General features: G+C 38.3%; 1 protein-coding gene and 1 long non-coding RNA gene across 23 annotated transcripts in view; one reads left to right on the forward strand and one right to left on the reverse strand.

The window, feature by feature from the left end:
• Positions 1 to 24,595, forward strand: part of LDB3 (LIM domain binding 3) — a 118,380-nt gene that overhangs the window by 17,617 nt on the left and 76,168 nt on the right. For all 22 annotated transcript variants that reach the window (XM_035329596.1, XM_035329601.1, XM_035329598.1 and 19 more), the window contains one exon: positions 17,774 to 17,925. In XM_035329596.1, the coding sequence (XP_035185487.1) occupies positions 17,774 to 17,925 (152 nt within the window). The remainder of the gene's footprint in view (positions 1 to 17,773; positions 17,926 to 24,595) is intronic.
• LOC118168900 lies at positions 22,909 to 23,723 on the reverse strand. Its single transcript, XR_004751851.1, has 2 exons — positions 23,672 to 23,723; positions 22,909 to 23,323 (listed from the first exon to the last, which is right to left on the reverse strand). It is a non-coding gene; the product is annotated as an uncharacterized LOC118168900 (long non-coding RNA).

Genomic DNA, 24,595 nt, shown 5'->3' on the forward strand with positions numbered 1-24,595 from the left:
TGACCACCTTGAAGTAAAGTTGAAACATCAAATAATTTCCTGATATTTATTTGAATATTTTCATGTGTTTTAGTGATTCCATAATATTAAACACTCCACATCCATGTTCTGTTTTAATAAAAAGAGATCAAATAATAGCATGTTTGTTTACAAAGATATCACATCATGAGAATAGATGATGAAGGTGATTTTCAATGTCCTTGGTGTATTTTTAGTTGAGTTTAGTTCTGTATTTTTTGCTGGTACACAATAAATATTCTCCCAATGTCTTCTCCTGAATGTATACTGCATATAATTTGTGTATTTGTCTTTGGATAGAAGTGGCCTATAGAAAAATCTCTCATGCTTTATTCTTAAATGTCTGTGTTGAACAGATCCCCATGATTTATATATATACACACACATACCCTTCCCTCTATCATTTGTCACACCATCACTTATATTTTGTCCAGTTTATTTTGCTGTACTACCAGAATAAGTAAAAATCTAGGCTGTGCTGATGGTGTCTTTTTACTTTGTCCAGTTTAATTCATTTAGCATTCAAAGACACCTGAGACTTGGATTTGTCTCCTAGCTCTAGTGCTTTGTTTCTTTTTCTAGTCTTTTTGTCTGCTTTGCCTAGTAAGACAATAGTTCTGATGGCCATTGGATGAATTTACAAAGCCTGTCCAACAGGCTCTGAACTTGTCGGAGTGGGGCACTGCTGTGACACCACAAGCAAAGAGCCATTGGTTCGGTTGTGTCTCTTGATACTATTTCTCTAGTGATTTGCCTCGCTTTGTATTGCAAATAGGTTGCACTATTAAAATTCTCAATTAGTTAACAGGGAGAGGGCCACAACATCACCTTGAAGGAGAGCTGTCTGTAAGTTGTTCTTAAAAATTGATAATATGATACTTAATCACTGTTTAGCCTTGAAATACGCGTTTCACTTCCTGTGAGCCCTGACATTGTCTTGACATTGTCTTTTTCCTTTCTGTTCTTACCTCTGATATTTCCATTTTTATTTTTATGGCTAGTTTTCATTGCAGAGACTAGTGAGAGAGAGACTAGGACAGGTCTGTGGTTTTGGATTAAAATGTGTCAGTTTTGTGATACGAGCACACAGTGTTAAGGATGACATGGTAACCTTTTGGCTAGCTTCCCTCCAACCCACTCCCATCCATAAGCATGGTTATGTCACGTAAGTGCAAACCTAAGTAAGAAGTAACTGTAAGGCTGGACGAAGATTGGAAGTGTAAACTTATTCCAAGGTAGTGGGGTTATAAGCAAGATGTGTGTGTACTAACAGATACCTAGAAAACATGGAAATTACTTTGGTGGTTTGTGCTTTGCACATCTTTCACCTTCAAAGCATCCTGTACTATCCTGCTAGGTGTGGGACGGTATACTGATGTTTAAGTTTGGATTGAGTGGTCTCAAGAGAAATGAGAGGGTCAGGTCTGAAAAAGGAGAGAAGGCTTTAAGCCTATATACTGGCATAGGGCCATAAGGAAGAAAGTTCAAGTTTTACCTGGCACCTGCCCTTCTATAAGAAAGCCTCATATTCTAATAAACACAAGACTCATCTATTTTAATTTGAACAAGGAATTTAGACGCTTGGAGAACAAAGAGTCCTGTTTCCACTTCAGTTCTTGCTCACAATTTTTATGCTGGGGCTTAGGACAAAGATTTGGTGTTGATCTGTATATTATTTTATACTGGTTCTTGGGTTGGTAGTGAGAAGAACAGTTCTCCATATAGTCTAATAAGTGATATTTCACTTTGAATGTTTTGAATGGAAAAAAAAAACACTTCTGAGAAGTGTGAGAAATGATTGGACCCTTAGAGAACCAAAGCTATTCAAGTCATAAATAAGTAGAGTGTAGAATATAATTAAAGAATCCATTTGGTTTCGCATATTTTGGAATGGTACTGTTTGTGCCCAGTTCCAAATGTCAGATCTCTTTTTTCTTACTTTGATAAAAGTATGGAAGTATGGACTAAGTGAGATGCTATTGTTGGCAAGCTTTTGATGGACACTCCTGGAATTTCATTGCAGGAGCCATGACTTCTGTTTTATCTGAAATCTCACAGGCTCTCGATGACAGACAAACTCTGTTTTTAGCATTGCACTGAAGGTCAGGCAAATGACTGGTTTCCAAACAGAGTAACTGAAGATACTGGAACAGATTTATTCCTGGTATAATTCCACTAGTTCTATGAAGTTACAGGGGAAATATATTTGTAAAGACCTTTCAGAGCTGAAGGACAATACTGCTGTTCTCAATCACTTGTGTAAAAAGGAGGTTGGGGAAAAAATACCATTTAATGTAAAAATAAAGTTATTTCTGCAAGAGAAATGCTACATTCCTTAATATAAGAATAATATATATATTTTTAATCTGGTTTAAGCCAACATCACTCCATCAAGGATACTGAGCACCATGGAATATGCTTTTTTTTTTTTTTTTTTTTTTTCTAATATCTGAAAATCTAGCTTGAAAAGTTTTAATCTAAGAGCTAGGCTAGAGGTTTTCTGTCTCTCTATATATTTATCTTAAGGTTAATCTAGGAAATACGTACACTACATAGGCTGCTTTCCTTGTGGCATTTGGGATGTTTCCATTATTTTTCACACATCTTTAATTTTAGCTACAGTTTTGGCATACCTCACGTCTATAAGATGGCTATCAAGCAGACTAGTTAGATACGTCATTTCATTTTTGCAAGTTATCCTCGACCTAATTCATAGATAAGGCAATAAATTGATTTTGCAGGTGGGCCAAGAAAGGTCAGTAATAATTTGTGAAAATGAAAACTGATGGTTTTACCATTGCTCAGGTGTTAGGAATGGAATCATCAACATCTTTGCAGAGTGCCATTACAAAGACCAAAACTGTTAGAAGCTAGAAAGAAATTTTTATAAAGCTTTGTTGCACAGATCACAGTAATATTGGAAGTTTCCAAATCATCATGAAAAGTGGAGGAGCATATGCATGTTTGTAATTGTAGGAAGTGTATGTGTCAGCAGGGAGGTATAGCTATGGCTAACAAGGAGGTGATCTCCCTCCCCTACTTTGTTAGAGGGAATTGGTCAGTCTAGGTTATGGACACACAAGGTTGTAGATGCAGAGAGATCTTTTCATTGGTAAAAGATGTCATGTTTTATGCCACTTTTTAACTGAATGACTAGGAGTATCATTGATTACCAGTGTCCCATGATGCTGGGAGTTGGTGCAAAAATTAAAGATGAATTTTTTATCAAGACATCATAATCAAAAATGTGAAATGCTGATGTTTTTACATTTTGTATAATAAACGTACATTTAATTTTTGCAACTCTATGGCAGAAATGTATCCCTTAAAGCTCCAACAGTGTTTTAATACTTGGGTCTTATTTCAGCAAGCTTTTGCATTAGAAGACAAAATGTTTCTTTACCAGATATCCTAGTAGTCATAAAGTACAAACAGCTCTTACCATAATGAGGCAAGATTTCTTAAAATTAGCTTAGCTTTGACTCTAATGCTGTACCCCAAAGGCTCTGCTTTTCCGAACCATTCATGACATATGCTTTTTAAAACCGTAAAACAATTCTGCACTCACTGTATACCCTGTGTTCTAAAGTCAAAGCAAATCTATGTTCTACTAGTGGCACCTGCTGTGGCACATACTTCAGCTACTTCAGGGTAGTACTGAGCATACCACCATGCTGAAAGTCCTGTCAACATAGCTGTGATAAAGCCCCTTTGGAAAATGTATAGCTTTACCCTGAAATCATTTATCATAACTCATAAGGGAGAATTAATTAGCATTTAGACCTTGTAATATTTTGGATTGCTGCCCTTCATGAAATAGGGGCATGTATAAGTGCAGGCCTCACACAGAATGGGAATGCTTTAATTTTTAACAAGGCAAAACAAGTTCTGATACAAAGAAACTGAATTTTTTAAAGCAACTAAGTAGTTCGATGTATTAATGAATGCTGTTACACTGAATGTTCCTAAGTCAAGTCTCAGAAATGCGAGGTTGTATTTGTAAGAACAGAAAATACTATTGTAGGTTAGATAGCAAGCTTGCAACAAATGGATTAGTATTTTTTCCTTTACTAATGTCAGAACAGTTCAAATGACCATCTGCTATGGAAATAACTGTGTTATAGATTGACAAATACTTTGTCTATAGCTATGTAAAATCTCACAGACCCCTCAATTTCTTTGGACTTATTATATTTTATGATTGGATTTGAGTGTGTGCACTTTCTGTATGTGGATGATGTTTCCCAGTTGAATTGTTATATCTGTTACATAAAGCTATAAATGAAAACAAAAACTGAATAAAAATGAAAAGATCTGATTGTTTCATGTTTCATAGGTTTGACCTGACAAGGAGTTGCTAATTGGAGCTGCAAATTAATGTAGTTGGATCCTGTTGATGGACTATTCTCCTGTCTTTCTGCCACTAACATGGACATTTTTCTGCATTCTGCCAACACAGGGATCTTCAAACATTAGTTTCTGTGTTTTAAGCTTACATGTCATTTATTCAAAAGATTGCAAAAACTGTATACTTAGTGTTCAGCTCAAATACTGGAGGAGATGTAGACTGTCACAAAGTGAAAGGTGTGCTTTCTTGCAGGAGGGCCAGTTAGGTGTGTGCCCAGCCTGCTCTCTTGTGGAGTTTGCAGTGGCTCCAGCTGTACTCTCTAGAGAGGGTTTCTCTAATGTAAAGGTAAGATGGACTTTCAAGCTCTTACTGTTGATAAGAGCAGGAAGGGTACTCTTCAAGACAGAAGCAAAGTAGAGGACAGAAAAGGGACACAAGCACCAGGCTGTCCACCATCCTTAGTTTTATTTCCATATTTATAAAACCAGTAAACATTATCCTAAAAAAATAAAGGTACAGAAGAGCTTCTAGAATCCTATTATAAATTAAAGGTATGTTTTCCGAATGTTATTTGAGAAGAAATTGTTGATATTTTGCCTGAGGTGAAGATGTAAATGGCTTTACCATCTCGAGGCACCTATGCAGTCCCTTGTAGCGCTACAGAGCTGTTAACAGAGAAACTGAAATGCTTGCATGTGCACTCAAGAGAATAACTTTGGGCTAAGTAATAGCAAATTGGGACCATATTTTTGCAGTGCTTTTGCTCTGCTTGTAATGGGATTTTACTTTCTTGCTGCCTGTCAACATGAGAGACAGAAGTTGTCTGGTCTTCCAAACAAACAGGCTGTGGTCACAGGAGGAGCATGCATGAATTAATTTCCTGTGTGAGACTCCTTGACTCACTAACTTCCACACCAGCTTGATTCACACCTCACTTGGGGAAGGTACTTGTAGTCATGCTGTTTCAAAAGCTGTTTATCTTTGAACAGTGCTGTTCTTTTCCCTTACTTCTGTAGAAGGATTTAACCACTTTTGATATTTGGACTTTCAGTTCTCCATTCTTTTGTGTTTGTTTGTTTGTTTTCTGTTGAGGGCTGATTATCAGTGTACCTACTAATGCAAGCACAAGACTTTCTAATTACACACTGATATAGTATAAACAGCACACTGCCTTCTTATCAGTCTTTACATAAGATGGGCATGACTTTGTGTCATATCTGAGTTGCAGCCAGCAAAAGCCCAGCTTGTCAGCCTAGTGCTTTTTCTCTGAACTATCACATTGCACATTCTTACAGGGTCATGCATGATAAAAAAAGGATAAGGGGCCTCCCAAAAGATATGACCAATACCTTATTGTCTGCAGAGCTTTTAGCTCTGCACTCATTGCACATCTCTTCAGAGGGCTGCAGCAGATGCTGAAGCTACTGCCTGGACTGCAGGGAGGAGGAGAACAGAGCTTGAAATCCGTGCTTTCATGTCAGTTCTGTTTGTCTGTGGTATTCTCACAGAGCAGGAGAGTTAGACAAGGATGATAATGTTTTGAAGTGGAGAGTGAAGACAGTTTTGCTCTTTCCTGATGCATCCAGAATCTTAAAAAAAAAAAAAAAAAAAAAAAAAAAAGTCTTATGTCTTGGTTTCTCCTTTTTTTTTTCTTTTTGTATTTTGTTAAGAATTCCTTTTAATACTCAGGTGATGACTTTATACTAGTCTTCTATATCCTTTGCCCAAAATAGTGCTTGATGCCTTATTTTCCACTTTCAAACACATTTATTGCTTGTTTATAATACTTGTATTACCCTAAGGAACAGTGCCAGGAATGGTTTGGGCCCCATTACACTGGGCACTGTGCATATGTGGAAGAGAGCAGTCAATGCCTCACTGTTTAAAAACAGAATTTCCTCATGTTTCTGGTGTCTTACCAGCAGACTAATAGGTTAATCTAAGTTTGCATTTGCATCATCTTTGTGTGACTGATGCATGTAGCTTTAATATCAGCTATCACTTCAATTTAATATTTCCCTCTGCAACCCTGGGAGTCTTTCCAAATTGATAAGAAAATGTTGCTGGTAAAATACTATTGCTAGTAGTGACTCAGGACTAAAGACCTGGTAATACTGTCTTTTTCAAGCTCTGACTTGGGATAGCTGTTGAAAGAATAGCATCAATATGAAACATGAATCGTTGCTTTCTAGATGTAGAATAAAAGAGGCTTGTGTCAGTACGTGGGATGGGAATTATCTTAATTTGCACATATCCTGGACTGACCCAAAAGACTCGTTGGTATTATCTGGAATTGTGTAGGAGATGCACTGGAAGTGGAAGCGTCAGGTAGAGGCCAAAATTCTTTCAGTCTTGGAAATGATACAAAAAGGCAGAGGGAAAGGCCAGTCAGAAGAAAATGCCTGTCACCAGCTGAGAACACCAGATGGACATAATCTGTGGTGCTATTTTAAAAATGTCTAGTAAAAGTTTGGGAGGATCTTCAGACTTCATTAGGCAGTTCTATGTAAAATGCATGTGTTGGTCCCGTATCATATGTGTATGTAATTTTACAGTCTCTTGAAGAGCTTTATAATTCTATAAATAGAAGACCTATCCTTGGCTAAAGAGAGATTACAAATACAGCTCTGTTTGGTACTTCTGTGTGCCACAGAAATCTCCCCAGCTGCCCAATTACCAGCCAAGCAATCTTAATTTTCATTTATTTCCACTTCTTGGTATCTGAAGTAAAAGCCTCCTGTTGTTAAATAGGTGCATATTCACTCTGAGAAATATTTTCTGCTGCCGTTGCAGTTGGCATGTTCTTGATGTGGAGCACATCAAAGCTCCGTTGCTGACAGCTATTAAATATTTTCTCTGCAAACATGATTCACGAGAGTGAGCAATCTTAGTAAGTGTGATGCAGCCAGGGAAAGAAGGATATTCGAAAAAGGGGGGGAAAAAAAAAGTGAAAAATAAAGACTAGGAGGGGTGGGAGCCAGTCATTCACTAAGTAATTTCCTGATTAAAGAGGGGTTAGAGAAACTTGGCTAAGATCAAACTGACTACATATTAAAACTCCAAAATGCCTACAGATTGTTTGTGCATGGGTGTACAGCTCTGAAAAACATTACTGTAAATATAACTCTGCCTAGGACAGAATTTTCATAATACCATCAGTTATAATTCTGGCAGGATCTGAGATTTGCATGTTGATATTGGGGAATGCATCAATCTTTTGTCTTCTTTAGAGACATTTTTGCTTTATACAGTCCAAACCAGCACTTTAATTTAGCCACTCAGAGGCTTGTTTTCTGACAAAACAGGATGATGAAGCTTGTTGTTCTGCAGTTTAGCTAAGTCTTCGTTTGAGATCAAAGTGGAGGGTTAGCTTGTTTTTCCACATGTTCCTTTCATTCCTTATTTGTATCAGACAAGTAACATTTCTATTAGCAGCAGGAATCCCTATTAAAGTAACTCCTATTTCGTCATCTACACAATTCGTTGTTCAGCAATTAATTTAGTGCTAGATGAAGAAAAAAAGACAAACTGGGCACAGAGAGGCAGCCCACTTCAAACTTTCTGAAATCTTCTTGATCAAACAAACTTCCCTGCTGCCTCCTCCAAGCCAGTTGCTTTTGACATGCTCCACTGCAGAAGTTAGTATCTTGCTTGGCCAAAGAAAATATTGTTAAGCCAAATTTTTAACTTGAATGCATTCCTTCCATGGACTTAAATAGATGTCCTGTGAACATCTATTCCAACACAAAATATGCAAACAGATTATCATAATTAGTGTATTTGCCCTGGAGCAGGAGAGGAAAATTCCTAATTTGGGCATGCTGAATTTGAAACTGACTGTGGCTAGGTATGTAGCTCACTACAACCTCTGACTCCAACACTTCTGAAAAAAATGTCTGCAGTTTCCAAGGAAGGAATGAAAGATAAAAAATACAGTTTTGGAATGGAAGTGAAGCACCTTGCAGAACAATTCACATGTGTAAGTTACACAGCTTCGTTATCCATACTGGGCCATGCTCTGATTCAAGCATAAATGACTATTGTAAACTAAAAAACATGTTCACATTCACCTAGATAAAGCTTAGCTAAATATACCAAGGAGGATAAGGATGATTTTCACATAAAACTCACACATCTAAACTTTGTTACTTAAGAATGTTTATTAGATAAATGCCTAATCCATTTTCAAACATCTGCCCTAGCTTCAGTACTGCTGAGCATGCTATGGAACTTGTCATTACTGTTACTTTTCTTCCAAGTACAATTAGTTACGGGAGAGAAGTAGGAATGAAGGAGGTCTGAGAGTTGAAGTAGACATAGAGGGCATGCTTCAAGGCTCTACCTGGAGCACTCTTCTAAAATCTGAGTGCATTGGAAGAATGATCCTGCCTTAACTTGGTGTTGCTTACGCCATTAAATAGTGAACACCAAATGTAGCTGAGGTGTAACAGGAGAGAAGCAAAATATCCAAAAAGGATTGAGCGAAACATTGCTCCAGACTAGCTTGTCCACAAGAGAGTGGTTCTCTGGGCTCCTAAAAGACTGGTAGATGAATGTTGAAAAATAGGTAAGACCCCTGCTATTACTGCTGGCAAGGGATCCAAATTTCTTCGTTGTCAGAGCAATAACTAATTTTTCTTGGAAAAGTCAAAGTTTGTGCTTTTCCAATTGTTGAAGCAGATATATTTTTCTAACAAGGTTGGGAATATGCTGCTGAATGGGATAGTAAAGTAAAAATGCTGTACCATTTTAGAGAACACTAGAGGGACTGGGAGTTTGAGTATTAAAAACAAACAAACAAAAGAAAACCCTGCAAATTAAAAACTCAGTCACTTATCCAAAGCTAAGTGAGGCTGCTTGAACTATGCACTCTACTGAATTAGGAATCATGAGATCACAGATTCCTTCCTTTATCTGGGATGGAAATTCCCCAAGAATATCTTTCTTTGTAGTGCTTGGGAATTTTTGAGTCATGTTTCAACCTGAAACTTGGGCATAAAAATAGAAGACATAGTGATGAAGGTGAGTGGCATTGTTTGGATCTTCGAACATAGGGCAGTTTAAATGAAGAGCCACTCACCATAGGCAAAGTGATATTAACTAGCTGAGGCCATTCGTTTCTTAAAGCTCTTCCTAAATTATCTGCCTCTGCATCAGCTTATGGCTTTTCAAATTTATGGGACATCCTTATTAGAACTTTATTTCAGTACACCGTTCTTGATGTTACAAGTTCTTACTTTACCTGTAGTTTCAGTTGTACCTTTCAGGATATGTTGGCTTATAAACAATATTGATGTTAGTTTAATGTAGACTTCCTGTACCTTTGCAGAACATATTATTTCTGTCTTCTGCATACTGTTCTGTAAAAGATATTTTCTTCAGATTCTCCCTATGAAATGGTGCAGGTAGGGAAGGGGGCTGATGAAGAAGTACTTGCTGGGGAAAAAAGGCTATCAGTCCGGGTTATCTTTGTGTGTAGTGTATCCAGCTGATCTAACTTCTTTCTGACAAGACAAGAAACAAGCTTGTGAGACCTATATTGTACAGGATCCATGCTGTCAGGATTTACTTGGCCTCCTGTTTCATCACAAGCTTGATTGCGAGGAGGGAAGAGCAGAAGGCAAGCAGGTGAACTTACGGTCACTGAATATACCCTTTTTGAATTAGTGTTTGAACAGAAATCAATGTTTTTTTCTCAGTAATTGATACTATTTTTCCATCTTATTCCTTTATCTTTTTTATTTTGAGTCTGAAATAGCCTTTAGCTACAGACAGTACCAGTATGTTAAAACATCTCATTTCTATTATTTCATTTTGTCCGTAAACAGAAAGCCATTCTAAAGTCACATAAAAATTGGTTATTGTAGAGTACATGTTCATGGGAAAAAAAAAAAAAAAAAAAAAGACCAAAAACACATTTTGAAAACTGTTGAGCTTAATACTGCTGCATGCCCTGAAGTCCCTGTGTGATGTGTGGGAAGGTACTTAGCTACATTTATGCAACAGAGGATTACAAATCTGACGGATGTAAAATTCACCTAGAGGGAAGGCTTTTGCCTTGAGAAAGCCATATATGTCACTGGCTGGTACTTTGTCAAATAAGATCTGCTTTTTCATTATTCTCTTCAAGCTTTAGGTGGAAAATTTTTGCAGATTGCAACCACTGTAATGGGTTAAAACACCCCAAACCAGGGTCAGCATCATCATTCAGTAAAAGTCAAAGCCTTTCACAAAAGTCAAAGCCACTCACAAGTTTTGCCTTTCAGAGATTATATTGAGATTATATGTAAACATTGAGATTATATCCATGTGTTCAGATCAATTCCCTTTAAACAAATGTGGTTCTAAGGGAATTGGCATCTCTGATACAAAAGCTTGAACAAAGCTTAAGCTGTTGAATTTTAACAGGTAAAAGAAACATCCTGTCTTTAGAACTTTGCTTGCTTCCTGAAATATCCAGCAAAATGCTGGAAAATCCAAGGAATCTGCAGGGATACCTGGCAAGATGTCATATTGTCCACCAAACATGGCACAGCATATTACAAAAGAACTCTGCATTGCACTTCCTCAGGGGACCTTGGCTCCTTCCCCTCCCTTTCCCTTCCCTTTCCCTTCCCTTTCCTTTTTTTATTCACTTGAATTTACGGATATTTTCATGCTGGCATTTTGAAGCTTGTGCTTTTGTTTTTTCTCTCACAAAGCATGGATGAATGCCACAGGAGCAAAACACTTTTTCTTGGAGATAAGAAGAGTGATAGATAACTGATGTTGTATAGTAGATAGATAATGTTGGGCCATCCAACTGAAACAGATTCACACTGGGAAATACGGCCTCTAAAACCTTAGAGACAAAATAGTGACATGCTATTGGGTGTAGTTCCTGCAAATTTAGTTCTGATTCAACATCCCTGTCACTGTGGACATGTGCTACATTTCATCTTCTCTTATACATATGCCTTTCTATGTGTGCAATGCTACTGTAGCATCTGCAGGCAAAGCATGAAGGTGAATGCTACATATTTCTCATTTAGAGACAGGACTGCTATTTGCTGTGTCAAACTGGCAGCTAGTGTTTTGTTGATCAGTGGAAAAATTATTCCTCTGGCAGCCAGAAACAAAAAGAACTCAATAAACATGCACATCTAAAGAAGAGTTAAGTCTAAGCCTGCATCAAAGCATCCTAACTTACAAACACCCAGGAGCAGAAGAGTCACTTATAGATCAGACATATCTGTGCCCCATCCTCAGGCCATGCTCAAAGTCAAAGCTATTATTCTGAGCTGCTTAATGTCAGAATGGCTGCAGGCCTCCAAATGCCAAACTAAAACAGTATTGTCTCAAACGCACTTTCAGAGAGGCCTTACTGTTGCTGAATGGATCAAAACCCTGTCAGATCATAAAGCATTGTGGTCTTAGTTATATACTATTAAATGCCTTAAGAGGAACAAACTTAAAGAAAATCTTACCATAGTGGCCAGTAGTAAAAGACATAAAACCCTCAGTTTATTGCTAATGCTTGTAGTGGGAGATGAGACAAATTGTATAAGGAAGTCAAAAACCAGAATAAATTTCAAGAAGCTGGGAGCTGTGACAATCTGAAAGGCTATATTGATAGGTAAGATTTGTCTAGTAAAACCTTATCAATTTCTTACCTTATCAATTGCCTTAAAATGAATTCAAAGTGAATAACAAAGAGGTAAGGAAGTGAGAAACTTTGAAGAAATTTGGCAATTGTAATCCTTTAAGCGCTTACAAGCTCCGTATAATTTTGCTTCAGGGAGTTGTCCTGTGGAAGCTGACAGAAAGACTCACATGTACTGGGCTGCAGGAACGTGAAGCATCAATACCTCAGCTATTTTCTCAAATTTTATTTGCATTAAGGACATTAAACTCTGATACCAAAGAAGAACTTGCTCACTTGTTCTTTAAAACAATCAAAGTCTGTTGTATGACTCAACTCTGCCTCCATTTCATTTCTGCAAGATACATACTACATGCTATCATGGCACAGTACATGAGGCTGAGTAGACTAAATAGATGTAACAGCTATTTTTCAGTGAAGAAAAAGAAAAGAGATTATTAACAGTAATGTTATATAAGATTTAGAGAGCTGAATAGTCTTCTGGCTATGCCAACACATCATTCTCAAAAGCCCCATCCATGTTTGATAATCCCATCTGTAGATTATCCTTTATTTTAAACAAGGATAAGGTGGAGAGGGGACAGAGGAGGCAATGATTGGAACTCCTCCTAACCAGGGACAGGAGCATTTGCATTCATTCAAAATATTCCTCAAAGCCTTTTCTCCCTAAATATTGCCCATGTGCTTTCTTCCATTTCCCAGCTGAAAATCTTTTATTTTTGGCTTATTTTCATCACCTGGGTCTATTTAGCTTGGCAAGAAGAGCTGCTTCTCAGTCATTTCCTTTGAAAAGCCTATATATTGTGGATGAACAGTGGCCTTGTGGAAGCATTAAGAAGAATATAAATATTTGTTGGTTATGGTGGCAGCATGCCACTGTGGTTTGGCATGCCTAAGGCTGAGAGGTAAGCTGCACAGCTCAAGTGCCAATAGCAATTTTGCTGTTTCAGTACAGATCTCAGCACAGTGTCCTGTACTATAAGCCTTTGACTGGCTGTCCCACAAAATCTCCATGCTGCTGTGGCATTGTGGCTCCTGGTACACAAGAGAGGTAGATTAAAGCTATTTCGGGTGTTCTCACATGTATTGTAATCTTTCTTCCTAACTACAGATGAAGCACAGGCTGAGAGGCCACTTCAGAATGCCTCTGCAGCTTGCCAGCTCAGCTCTGGTTAGTATAAATGGAAACTCTTCAAGGTGTCAGTGGCATATCAGATCCCCTGAGCATTTATTTAAGGAGGGGTTTGTTTCCCTATTAAAACCCAAGCAAAATATTTATTTTTATTAAGAAGTCTTGTAGTAAATTGAAAAACAGCCAGACATTGTCTTTGGGAAAATGGTAGCTGCTTTTTACAGTTTACTTTCTCTAAGAGTGGTTAATGATATGTACAAGGACTTTTATTTGCAGTATTCTGCAGCCCCTGCCTTTACAGTTAATCAGAGTTGCTTGGTTCTACCATCCAGGTCTGGAAGGTATAAAAGCCATCATCAAAGATAGTGGGATGCTTGCTGTATGAGGAAGACTATCTAGGCTGTTTCTTTCTTTGTTCCTGTTTCATGTCTTCTGGCAATGTGCAGGGTGAAATGGTGAATTTCTGTCGGATGAATTACCCCAGTGAGTTTTACTCCTTTTCTTTGCTGTCATTTCTTGTCCTCCAGAGTTATCTAAAAAAAACGATGAATTTCCCTTAGGAGTTGTTACACATTTATTATGGAGACAGGGATGCAAAGGGAAGCATTTAGGAAACAATAATATAAATTTCCCCAATTAACTTTTTCATGATGTAAATAGAGGAACTGATGTCTCCAGTCCAGAGGTAAGTAGTTGGTTCATGTGGGCATTCATCAGTTCAGTGTTAAGTGCTCCACAGAGGGAATCCATTGTCTCCTTTCAGGGGGTCGTGCCCCTCTGTAAAACAAGGAAGTCTTCCTGCCACTCCCAGACACTGTGAGCCTCAGTGCTTAGAAAGCCTAAGAAGGTTTGATGGAAGCTTCTATATAAAAATCTAGTGGCAAAAAGTTAAGAGGGAGATTAAATGCTGCTTTCTCCACAGGGTAATAGATTTTCCTTTCTAATGATCCTTAGCATCTGTCCATTCCTTTTCCTGTAGTAGTATGTGCTACAGCCTCTGGTAACTGATAGCTTATGTCCCATCTCAGAATTTTAGCTTTTCTGACTAGAGAAAGGAATATTTCCTTTCAATATTTTCTTCTGTCCTAGACATCCTGAGGAGAAGAGGGTCTTCATTCCCAATGCATAGCATAATTCTAGTGCTACTGAGATACTGTTCTTAAATGAGAGAAGTTTAACTTGTTGTTTTGGGGGCTTGGGTCAGGAAGAGGGCAGGCATAGCTCAAGTCCTAGGAAAAGAAGATGCCCTGGCTAATGCTGCAAGCTGCTGTATTAGCACCTTCTCACTTGCGTAGGCCTCTGTATGTATTTTTGTCTGCCTGTAAATTAGGAATTCCTTGGGGGCAGGGAAGCTGTGTCCATCCATCTGTTTATACAAGCATTCTCATTAGTATTTTAACACTCGGCCACTCAAATGCTGCCTGATCCCCGTCTCTCTCCCTTTGGAGTGGAGCTGAGGGGGCTTGCACGAGAACACATGCTGCTCTCAAGGTGGTGCAGCAGCTGCACTTTGTACGCTGCCTCCCAGGACTCCTGCTAAGTAGCACTTACTCTGAACCCGGTGCAGACTTATTTTTTAGGGCACAGCTGTCACTGTTGTGCTATATATTCACCCAGTATACAGCTCTCCTCACAAAAGAGTGTAGTAAGAATTCTCAGTGGTGCATTCGAAGCAACATGTGATACTTCCAGCCAGCCCACTTGCTTTAAGCTGGGGATATTAGAAGTCAGATGTCTTGTCTTGTAGGAAATTTTTGAGAGCTAAAAATCCACATCTCTGAAGCAGCAAGTGTTTCTGTGCTCTTTTGAGAGAGGTGAAATGTGCTTTGCTTTTCAAGACGAAGTCAGTGCTTGGGGTGCTAAGGAAATGCCACTAAAACTAGATCTTACTGTCAGCAGTATTCTGGCTTGTTTTTCTTGTTTTGTTTTCTTTTAAATCAATTGACAGATATTATAGCTACACCATGAATCTCTGGCAAACGTCTCGCTGTAGCCCTAAACAAAGTCACTCGCAACACCTAGCATCCGAAGGCTATGCTGTAATCTAGAGCAAGTGAGTTAAGACTATTACAAAGGTTTTCTGAAATAGATTTAGTCTAGATTTAGTGATGTTTTAACATAAAAGCATTAGTGGACAAAATGAAACTATATTTTATATGGACAGTACTATATTTCTATATTCAGTATTGCTTTTGTAATTTTGTATTAAAAGAGAAGCTGGGCTACAAGCAAACTAGAATTGACTTTGTGACAATTGGGTCTTGATTTTCAGTCTAATTTTGAGGTTGAATTAACATTCACACTTTATTTTTTAAATATTTTAAAACTTTTAAAATAGAAAATAATTTCTAAAATTTTCACAAAGACAGATCTCTGTCTGTGATTATTGAGTAAGTAAATAGTAGATCAGAGCTGAATTTTCAAAGTAAGGAGCATGCCAACAGATAAACACTTTGCATTCCATTCCTTTCTGCTGGATCTTTAAAAATGGGAACAAGATAGTCTTGAAAGTGCCTTGACACTTCAGATTTGCCTCTCCTGTATCTCCATATGTACACTGGTATTTTCTCCCCAGCAATTGCTGACTTTCTCAATGTCCATTGTAACTGCACACTCCAGATTCACTTGAAAGTTTCTCAGATAGGCCTGTTAGCTTCTATCTAAAATATATCTATTTCTTGATTTTGATTGGGATACTTTATACAAATTAGAATTCTGGATTTTAACAGTGCCTCCTATGTAAAGCTGTAGGGAATCAAGTAACCTACATAGCATATTTATTAGCCAGTGAGAAGATTGGGGGAAGAAGTAATCCTTTCCTGATGCCTATTACAATTTTGAATTATGGATAGAATAAATGGGATCCATCTTTAAAACTTGCAAGTCTTACATAGTACTGTTTATGCAGCTATAATAATCTGAATTTTAGAGGGAAAGTGACACTAATGCTGCACTGGCTCTTGAAATGGGAATTGGAACAGTGGAGCGGTATGAATGAATCCAGTACTGAATTTGTTACTGTTGTTATATGTAGCTGAAGAGATGACTATAAATCCCCTTCATTTCATTTGCTTGCTGGTAAGCCGTGATCATGACCATTTCCTTATTTTTCACAATTTTTCTGTAGCTCTTAGCCTCAGATAGGCCAATGCAATGGCTATAGTTAAAAATCCAAAGTTGCCCAGGAATACATGCTTTATAGGTTTTTCTGATAAATACATGTTTCATTTTGATAGTGTTTTCTAAAAGTGTTAGGTAGAAAATATTCCACTAAAGTGAAACCAAGTCACTAGTATGACCATCTCCTGGCTCTTCATTAGACTCTAATTCTGTGTCAGTTGTAGTTACCCACTGTATCTTTATTTTTAGATATAACATCTAAATTTTGGGCTGGAAGAAGCAGAAATCAGAGAAACTGAGAGAGAAGTCAATATATTTCACCCTGTCACACAAGAATTTTGGCTTACAATCAGACACATCTCACTTTTATGCTCAATGTACAGAAGGCACAAGAGAATTGTTGACTGCAGTCTTTATTGTAGCATTTTAGATTATCATTGTGTTGTTCTTTGGTGGTGGTGGTGTTTTGTTGTTTTTTTTTAGTGTCTTTTTTATTATTTTTTTAAAGTGAGGAATATAAGGAAGTGGGTACCTAAAAAATAAAAGACTACAGCTTACGTCTGTACCCTCTAAATACTGAGTGCATAGAGCAGAGGACGAATCTAATGTGCTCACTAAAAAGTGGCTGAAGGTATGTGAAGGCTCTTCTCTTTTAGTTGGAGTTCCCTAATGGAGCAAAGTTGCATAGATGGCTGTATTCAATCAATGTCATACAGCTGCAGGCTGAGGGGGCTATGTAAAATGGAGGTCAGGATACTGTCCTCTTGAAGAAGATGCATTCTACAAGGCATCTGGAGCTAACACAGTGTGATGCCATACTGAGCAACCAGAATTTCTAAACTGTTGTCACAATGGTTGGGTTTGTAGTCAGAGCATTGTGGCTTCTTATTTCTAAATGTGCTGGTGTTTTTTTTGTTTGTTTGTTTGAGTGTCAAGTGCAACAGACTGATGAAATTATCTTGGATATGCAGTGGTACGTCTTGGTAATGGGGCTGTAAATGAATGTGGGTAAGGTTAAGAAGAATTATTTCCTATAAAGGTCACTACAAAAGAAGGAAAGCACGTCCAAGGTCCCTCACACACAACCACTTTCTGTTGGCACAGGATAATGAATTAACTAGGGAAAAATGACTTTTAGGAGGAAAAACACAACAAAATCATGCTGCAGATAGTGACTTCTTAGTTTTCCAATTCTGACTAATGTCTCTATATACTACTCCAATATAAGTAATTATAATCATCCCCTTGAGGAGGAGAAAATATGTGGTAAGAGAACCTCTACACTGGATTTAACTTCTTAACATGTAAATAATGACAAGCAGACATTGTCCTGGACCTTTTCAGAAATGTTAGTTAAGTGAGTTTGTTTAATTTCCATACAGCAATAGCTGTAGCAATAGTTGAGGGAAATCTCCCATTATAATTCTGGACAGGTTCTGCAGAAGTGCTTTGTGTGCAGGATGACTTACACTGATAAGAACCTTTCTTTTTCTTCTCTCTTTTCCCACATTAGATCACCCCTGGCAGCAAGGCAGCACAGTCACAGATGAACCAAGGGGACCTTGTGGTAGCCATCGATGGAGTCAACACTGACAGTATGACCCACTTAGAGGCTCAGAACAAGATCAAGTCCGCCAGCTATAACCTGAGCCTCACTCTTCAGAAGTAAGTTGATTTAAGTTAAAATTTCTGCTTTCCGAAGGGCTTCCTGTGAAACTCGTGACTAAGGGATATGTGCTTCGTCTTTGCCTGTTAGATTTATTTGAAGCAGGCACAGATATGGAGTAGACAGTCAAAATCTGCTGTGATTCCTTTAGAAGTTGGCGTGGATTTGTGTAGGTATCAGTATGGTCGATATGCTATGTGAGTGTTTGTGTTGAATTTAGCTCATTGAATACAGGTGTATTTCCTGTGAATTCAGGCTCTTGTTAAAAAATAAGTCCAACAGTGATGTTTCTTTTGCTCATTCCCATGTGGGCAACATGCAGTTTTGTTTGGTCATTTATGAGTGACTATTTTAGAAACAACCATCATACCACAAGTGTGCTGATTGAATGGGGGGAACCTGTCATCCCCAGAGTGCACGCTCACAGCAGGCTGAGAATTTTTATTCATGGTTTAGCACCTGTGAGATTGAAAGTCACAGAATCCCTTTGCATAACAGATCTCTTAACTTTTCCTGGTTAATATAGCTTCCTTTTTAGAAAGCTTGCTCTCAAGTCAGATAACCTTGCACAGATATTTTCTGTAATAGTTGCATGAACATTTACAGCTCCATTACAGTACGAAGCAAAGTAACTGCCATTTTTATTGCTTTGTGGAGGAGATAATTTTTACACAGGTTGGGCAAAGACTGGCATAGAAAGTGGTAATTAGAAAAATTGTAATGTGGAAATAAAGTTCCTGAGAACATATGAGAAAATCTTATATTGATATAGAGTTGAGCTAAGTAGTACCAGGAACAGGCTAACACCTAAGGGACACAGACCGTTAGCTCAGGTTTCCAGGACATAGCAGGATACTCTAAAGAAAGTTGTATGGCTAATTTCCCACATGGTTTTGTAATTTTCAAGTTTGTCTTTAAGTGAATGTCCCAGGTAATAAGTACACAAAGTGAAAAGATGCAAACCAAGTTGCAACATATTTGTTAGCTTTTGTGAGAATGCTGTGTAGATTTATATATTTCCCAGAAAAGAGCTTAAAATAGAGCTTTCCAATTTTCAGATGTTTCAGACTTTTTCAAAGAGCTTTCTTTGAGGTTGTGGTCTAGCTGTTTCAAGAAATGCAAGGAAGGTAGGGAGATGCCTGGACTGATTTCTACCACCTCATATGATGTGCAAGTGTCTCTCTAATGTGGTTAGGCAAGATTTTTAGCCAAAATAAAACAGACCAGGAACCTGATCCTAAACTTACTGAAATGGACTTTATATCAGAAGCCAGTTAAAAAATGGCCTTTTAGAATTATTGTGGCCTGGAAATACTTTAGGATGATGGGGCAATATCTTGGATGCATGTAGTTGAATCCTTATCCTATGGCCAATTCCAGCATTTTTATACTTCATTCTAATGAATGTTAATGGTAATCAGATATGAATGACATTGGAAAAAAAAAAAAAAAGATTTACGTTGTTTTGAGTTATTTGGAAGTTAAGGAAAAACCTTTCTGATATTTTTTTAGAACATCTGTTTACTTTTCTATTGGATCATTTGTGTTTTATATTGAGATAAAAATTTTCAACACATAATTTTATGAAAATTGCATTCGTGAGAGGAAAAATAGTTAACACAAAAAATATTGGATAGGTTGCAAGTGATTGTAATTTCCAACCACAGAAAGAACAGAAGGACAAAATCAAAATCTTCTGTGACCTGGTTACCAGGAAAAAGACTGGTCTGTGTGTTTATTTTTTTTGATTGTGTTGAAATAGCTTGCAGCAATGGAGCTGGAGTGGATTATACTACTACCATGGAAAACAAAAGCTAGTATCTGTACATGCTATAGAGATGGGGACACTAAATTATCTAATATGCATAGAAGTTTGGAAATGGGAATCCTTTCCATTTGAATGTCATATGTACAAATTAGGAATTGATTGCTGTGATAGGAAAATTTAAGCCCTACATTCTGATGATCCTGGAAATTAATGTGAAGTAGTCATATTGCTCTATAGAATATTTTTCAAGATCATGGAATGCCTTACCAGGCCACCTGTAGCTTGTTTCCACTGTTGCAGCACTGAAGTCACAGGGAACTCACTTGTTTAGTCTATAATGCCAAGGAGGAAGCAGTGGAACAGGAAATCTAGACGTAAGCACTCTGAGACCAAAAGCTTTTTATTTTTCTAATAGATATTGGCTCTCAAGAGTGATGGCCTTTCCTTTTATTGATCCTGACCAAGAAGGTTTCATGAGTGTTGTTTATAACCTGACAGTTCAGACACTGTTTGCTGCTACTCACTTTTATTATCACGCTTAAATTCCCCGTGGAGTTTCTTTTTCAGGGTGGGGGACTGGTTATTTTTTATTTGGTTGTCAAGAAAAACGTACATGGTGTCAGCACTTGTGCAGGACAGAACTGCAAAACATCAAATATAGCAGAGGGGAAGCAATAAGACTGCCCATCCATACTTTCCTGCCCAAACAATGAGAGTCTGCACTTCTCTGAGTACACAAACAGTGTTTCTTCAAGTACTGTCAATCTGCACTGTTCAGTGTACGCTAACATAGCTCTTCAGTGAGTGCTTGCTGTGGAGTGCTGGCTGGCGCTTGATTCTCCATGTTTGTCATGTAGATATGCCATTATGGATTCAGGAAGCTGTGGGTCAAGTGTTTTCTGACCACTTCCTTCCCTAAACTCACTGTTAAATTTACCTTTCATCACCTCATCCTTGCTATGGTTTCACATGAACCTCCACAAAATGTGAATGGAGGTCTTGCCAACTATGCCAGTGATCAGGCAGTCAGAACTTGACTCGTTACTGGCCTTTGAGTGAAATGCTGCCTTTTCTGACTGCTTGCGTTCCATTTCTGGATACCTAGTTCTCAAACTTGCTGTGTGCTTCTCTGTGCTGCTACTGGGAAGTTAAAGGATGCAGAGAGGCATGCTGTGGTAAGGAGTTGAAGTATTTGGACTATTTCTAGAGGAAGAGAGACCAGGCCAGCTCTGCTTCCTTCAGTTTAGAAAAGAAAATAATGTATATGGCAAGTGAATTCTCTTACTCTGTAGGAGAGCGAGCAGCAGTGAGGGGAGAAGGAAAGCAAGTTCTTACACAGTAGAGCTCAATGAGGTACAATAATATTCAGACAAACAATAATGTTGGTATTCTGAAGCATTAGATACTTATACAGCTGCAGTGAATTCATTCTTCCATGGCAGGGGCTTTGGAAGGAGATGATCTCTAAGGTCCCTTCCAACCCAGACTGTTGTGTGATTCATTAGATACCCATATTACTCAGGATGTACTGAATGAGATGGTGCTAGCTCTGCAGGACAGTGCTGTGGAAGGCTATGATCATAGTCTGTGCTGAACTCTGGTGGAAAAAGAGATTGCTTTTAATCCTTTTGTGCCTTACTGGAGTTTAGTTCTCAGTCATTTTTCAGTATCAGTTTCTAATCAGTTACTTGAGCTACACAGCTGCCCTGAGGCATTTTAGTTCTGGGCCAGTCAAAGTTCATCTTTAACTAGATGTCTGTCCACAGAGACTAGGCCATCTGCTTATTGTCCTCCAGAATTCATTTCACAGGTGAAAAATGAGATGCATGCAAAATCTATTTTTATTTGCTACAAATAGGTTTCTTTTTTAAATTCACAGTAAATGCAATGCATGAGTGCAGTATTATTTGTCAACACATTTCACTGGAGCATCCACAACATTCATTTGATCTGAACTCAAGGAATCTGATCAGCCTCCTTGGAAAAGATTCACCAAATGTACTGACTTAGTTTTGGAAAGTGCTGTAACATGAGTGTCTCATTCTGCTGGCACAAGCATTCTTGTGACACTCTAAGACGCCTGCTTTGGCGTCACCATGTGCTGCTGCAGAGGAGCAGGGAAGGTGCAGGCCTTCTGTGCCTGGCGGGCATTGACACAGCCTCCCCCTCCAAGGGCATGCCAATGATGGAGCACCATTTACTTCCAGACAGCCACAACTGACTGCCTTTTGCTGGAAAATCAGGAGCTAAATAATCTTTTTTTTTCTAGCAAAAGGGAAAGAATCAGAGGCAAAGCTATGAGAGATTTATGGTAAATATTTAATAGCTTTCCTTTTCTTGCGCAGCACCAAAAGATGGCTGATTCTGCAGTATTTATTTCAGGCCTACTATAAATAAAGCCTGTGGTGACAGCAAACTGCAAGCAAAGGAAATTCAGTGGTTATTGTAAACTGCTTTCTTTTGTCTGAAGCTGTAAATAGTAAACAATTCTGTGCATGTTTTATGTCTGCTGATGGGCACATTTTAAAATCAGAACCAGATCTACGCTGGGTTTATGCTTGAAGAATTAGAAGAGGGTGTATATACCAGTTTAAGGGTAAACAATTTTCTGTAGGCAATTGTCATGAAAGCACAGTTTAAAATAGTGGTACTGCAATTATTCTGTAGAAACACTGCCAAAAAGGAGATTATCAATAAAACCAACCAGAAAATAAAAGTATGGCTTTGGAATTTTTTTCCTCCTTTGAATGATTTTATTGCATTAATCAGATTAGGGATGCTTCCATTCAGGCACTACGTAATAATAAAAGGAGAATCTGAGCCCATGTGACTTTTTTTTTGTTTTTCAAAGGAACGCTGATGCTAGTGATTATTTGCTAGTGCTTGTGTTCAGCATTCTGTGGGTAACTAAGTTTTTCCTTTGTTACTGTCTTTCAACTGCTATCTTAAAAACATGGAAACTGAATTCCTGGTGCCAAATGACTGCTTCTTAGATGAGACTGCAGCAACACTTTTACAGCTCAGGATTCCCACCTGGGACTCAATAGCTAGCACAGCAGCACTAAGAAGTTCAGGGAACAAGGACCCAGTCAAGACTCCAGTGGGGACTTCAGAATTACTGGATGTAGAAGCAAGTCCATTGCTACCCTGTCAGACTGGACTGAGGATATGAATGCCTGCCTCCTACCAGAACACAGTATTTAACAACTCAGTCTTAAGTGTTCAAAACACACTACTCAAATTTCAACTTGCATTTGATAACATTTCACTAGAAATGATAAGCTCTTACCATATTTTCAAGTACAAATGTGTTCATATTGCCATAGAAATATAGTCTGAAATTAGATGACACTTAAGAAAAAGGAGTATAAAAAGAGAAAAAACTAACTAAGCACTGCCCTTTAATCTGTTCCCTTCCTGAGTTCTACAGAAATTGTTTAAATATGCTATTATGATTATCAGTAGAATTTACAGGTTAAATCAATAAAATACTGGCTAAATATCAGGAAAAAGAAAGTCAAGGGAGGTGTAATGTTGGATATTCCATGTCATGTTCACTGGAGTAATTCTGATCTAGACTGGGCTGAGTACTGAGATCTGCAACCATGTGGACAGTGTGTTTTGGAGACCTGCACAAGTCAGAATAGATGAGAGTAGTTCAGTGGGAAGGAACCTTCAGAGATCATTGAGTCCACCTGCCTGACCCCATCAGGGATAACCAAAAACTAAAGCATGTTATTAGGGATATTATCCAAATGCCCCTTGAACACCAGCAGGCATGGGGCATCAATCACCTCTCCAGGAAGCCTGTGCCAGTGTTTGACCACCCTTACAGTAAATAATTTTTTTCCAATATCCAGGCTGAGACTTCCCTGGCACAGCTTGGTGCCATTCCCTGTCAGTGACTAGGGAGAAGAAATCAGCACCTCCCTCTGCTCTTCCCCTGCTCAGGAAGCTGTAGAGAGCAATGAGGTCACCTCTTGGCCTCCTCTTCTCCAGGCTGGGCAGCCCAAGGGTCTCCAGCCTCTCCTCACAGGACAGTTACTGGGTTTAGCACTTCAGTCTGTATGTAATTGCATGTTCCTGTATTCAGGAGAAGTATTACAAAATCTACTGTTGGAAAGATAATAATAGCTGAGTAGTCAGATGTTTACATGCTTTACTTAATCAAATTATGTATGAATTCAAAATTTTAATCGTGTTAGCAGAAAAAAAAGGAGAGTAACAATAATGGTGAATGTGATGTGAGACTAGTTACTTTAGTTTGCTTACACATTGAACTCTGAACCATTTACCTTCAATATCCAAGGTTTCTTCCCCAAATTTCTGATTATGCTGAGTGATGATGCTGAGCGTTGAAAAAGACATACTCTTCTAGTGGATTAAGAAAGTTAACCTATATTACTATGAGCTGACAAGTGGTACTCCCTCAGTCCTTGTTGAAATAGAGGTGAACCCCATTGACTAACCCCATTCCTCTCTGTAGTCAGGTAGGAGAGGACAGTAGGATTTGTTACTAGATGCTAGGCTGGCATTTCGACAAGGCTGTGAGTTACCATCTTTGAGTAGTAACATTTAATGCTTTAAAAATTGATGAGTAGCTTTTTCCATGGAAAATAAAATATAAATGTCAGTAACTGCAATGAATATAAATATATTCCTTACACGAGCAGCTTGAGTGGACTGCTATTTACACTCACTGCATTAAGTGTCCTTGTTAGTTTTAGAAAAGAGCCTGGAAACTGTGGATATATGCCAAGGCTTTAAAGGACAGTGAAGTTTTCATTACAGCAAGACTCCGCTTGGGGATTAGAATGGTTCTCAGCATGCACATCACTTCCTCCCTGTCCCCCAAATACCAGCTCAGAAGCGAGGGTAAAATCATCCTTTTATTTGTCTGA

This window comes from Oxyura jamaicensis, chromosome 6 (assembly GCF_011077185.1).
Source record: "Oxyura jamaicensis isolate SHBP4307 breed ruddy duck chromosome 6, BPBGC_Ojam_1.0, whole genome shotgun sequence".
NCBI classification, from domain to species: domain Eukaryota; kingdom Metazoa; phylum Chordata; class Aves; order Anseriformes; family Anatidae; genus Oxyura; species Oxyura jamaicensis.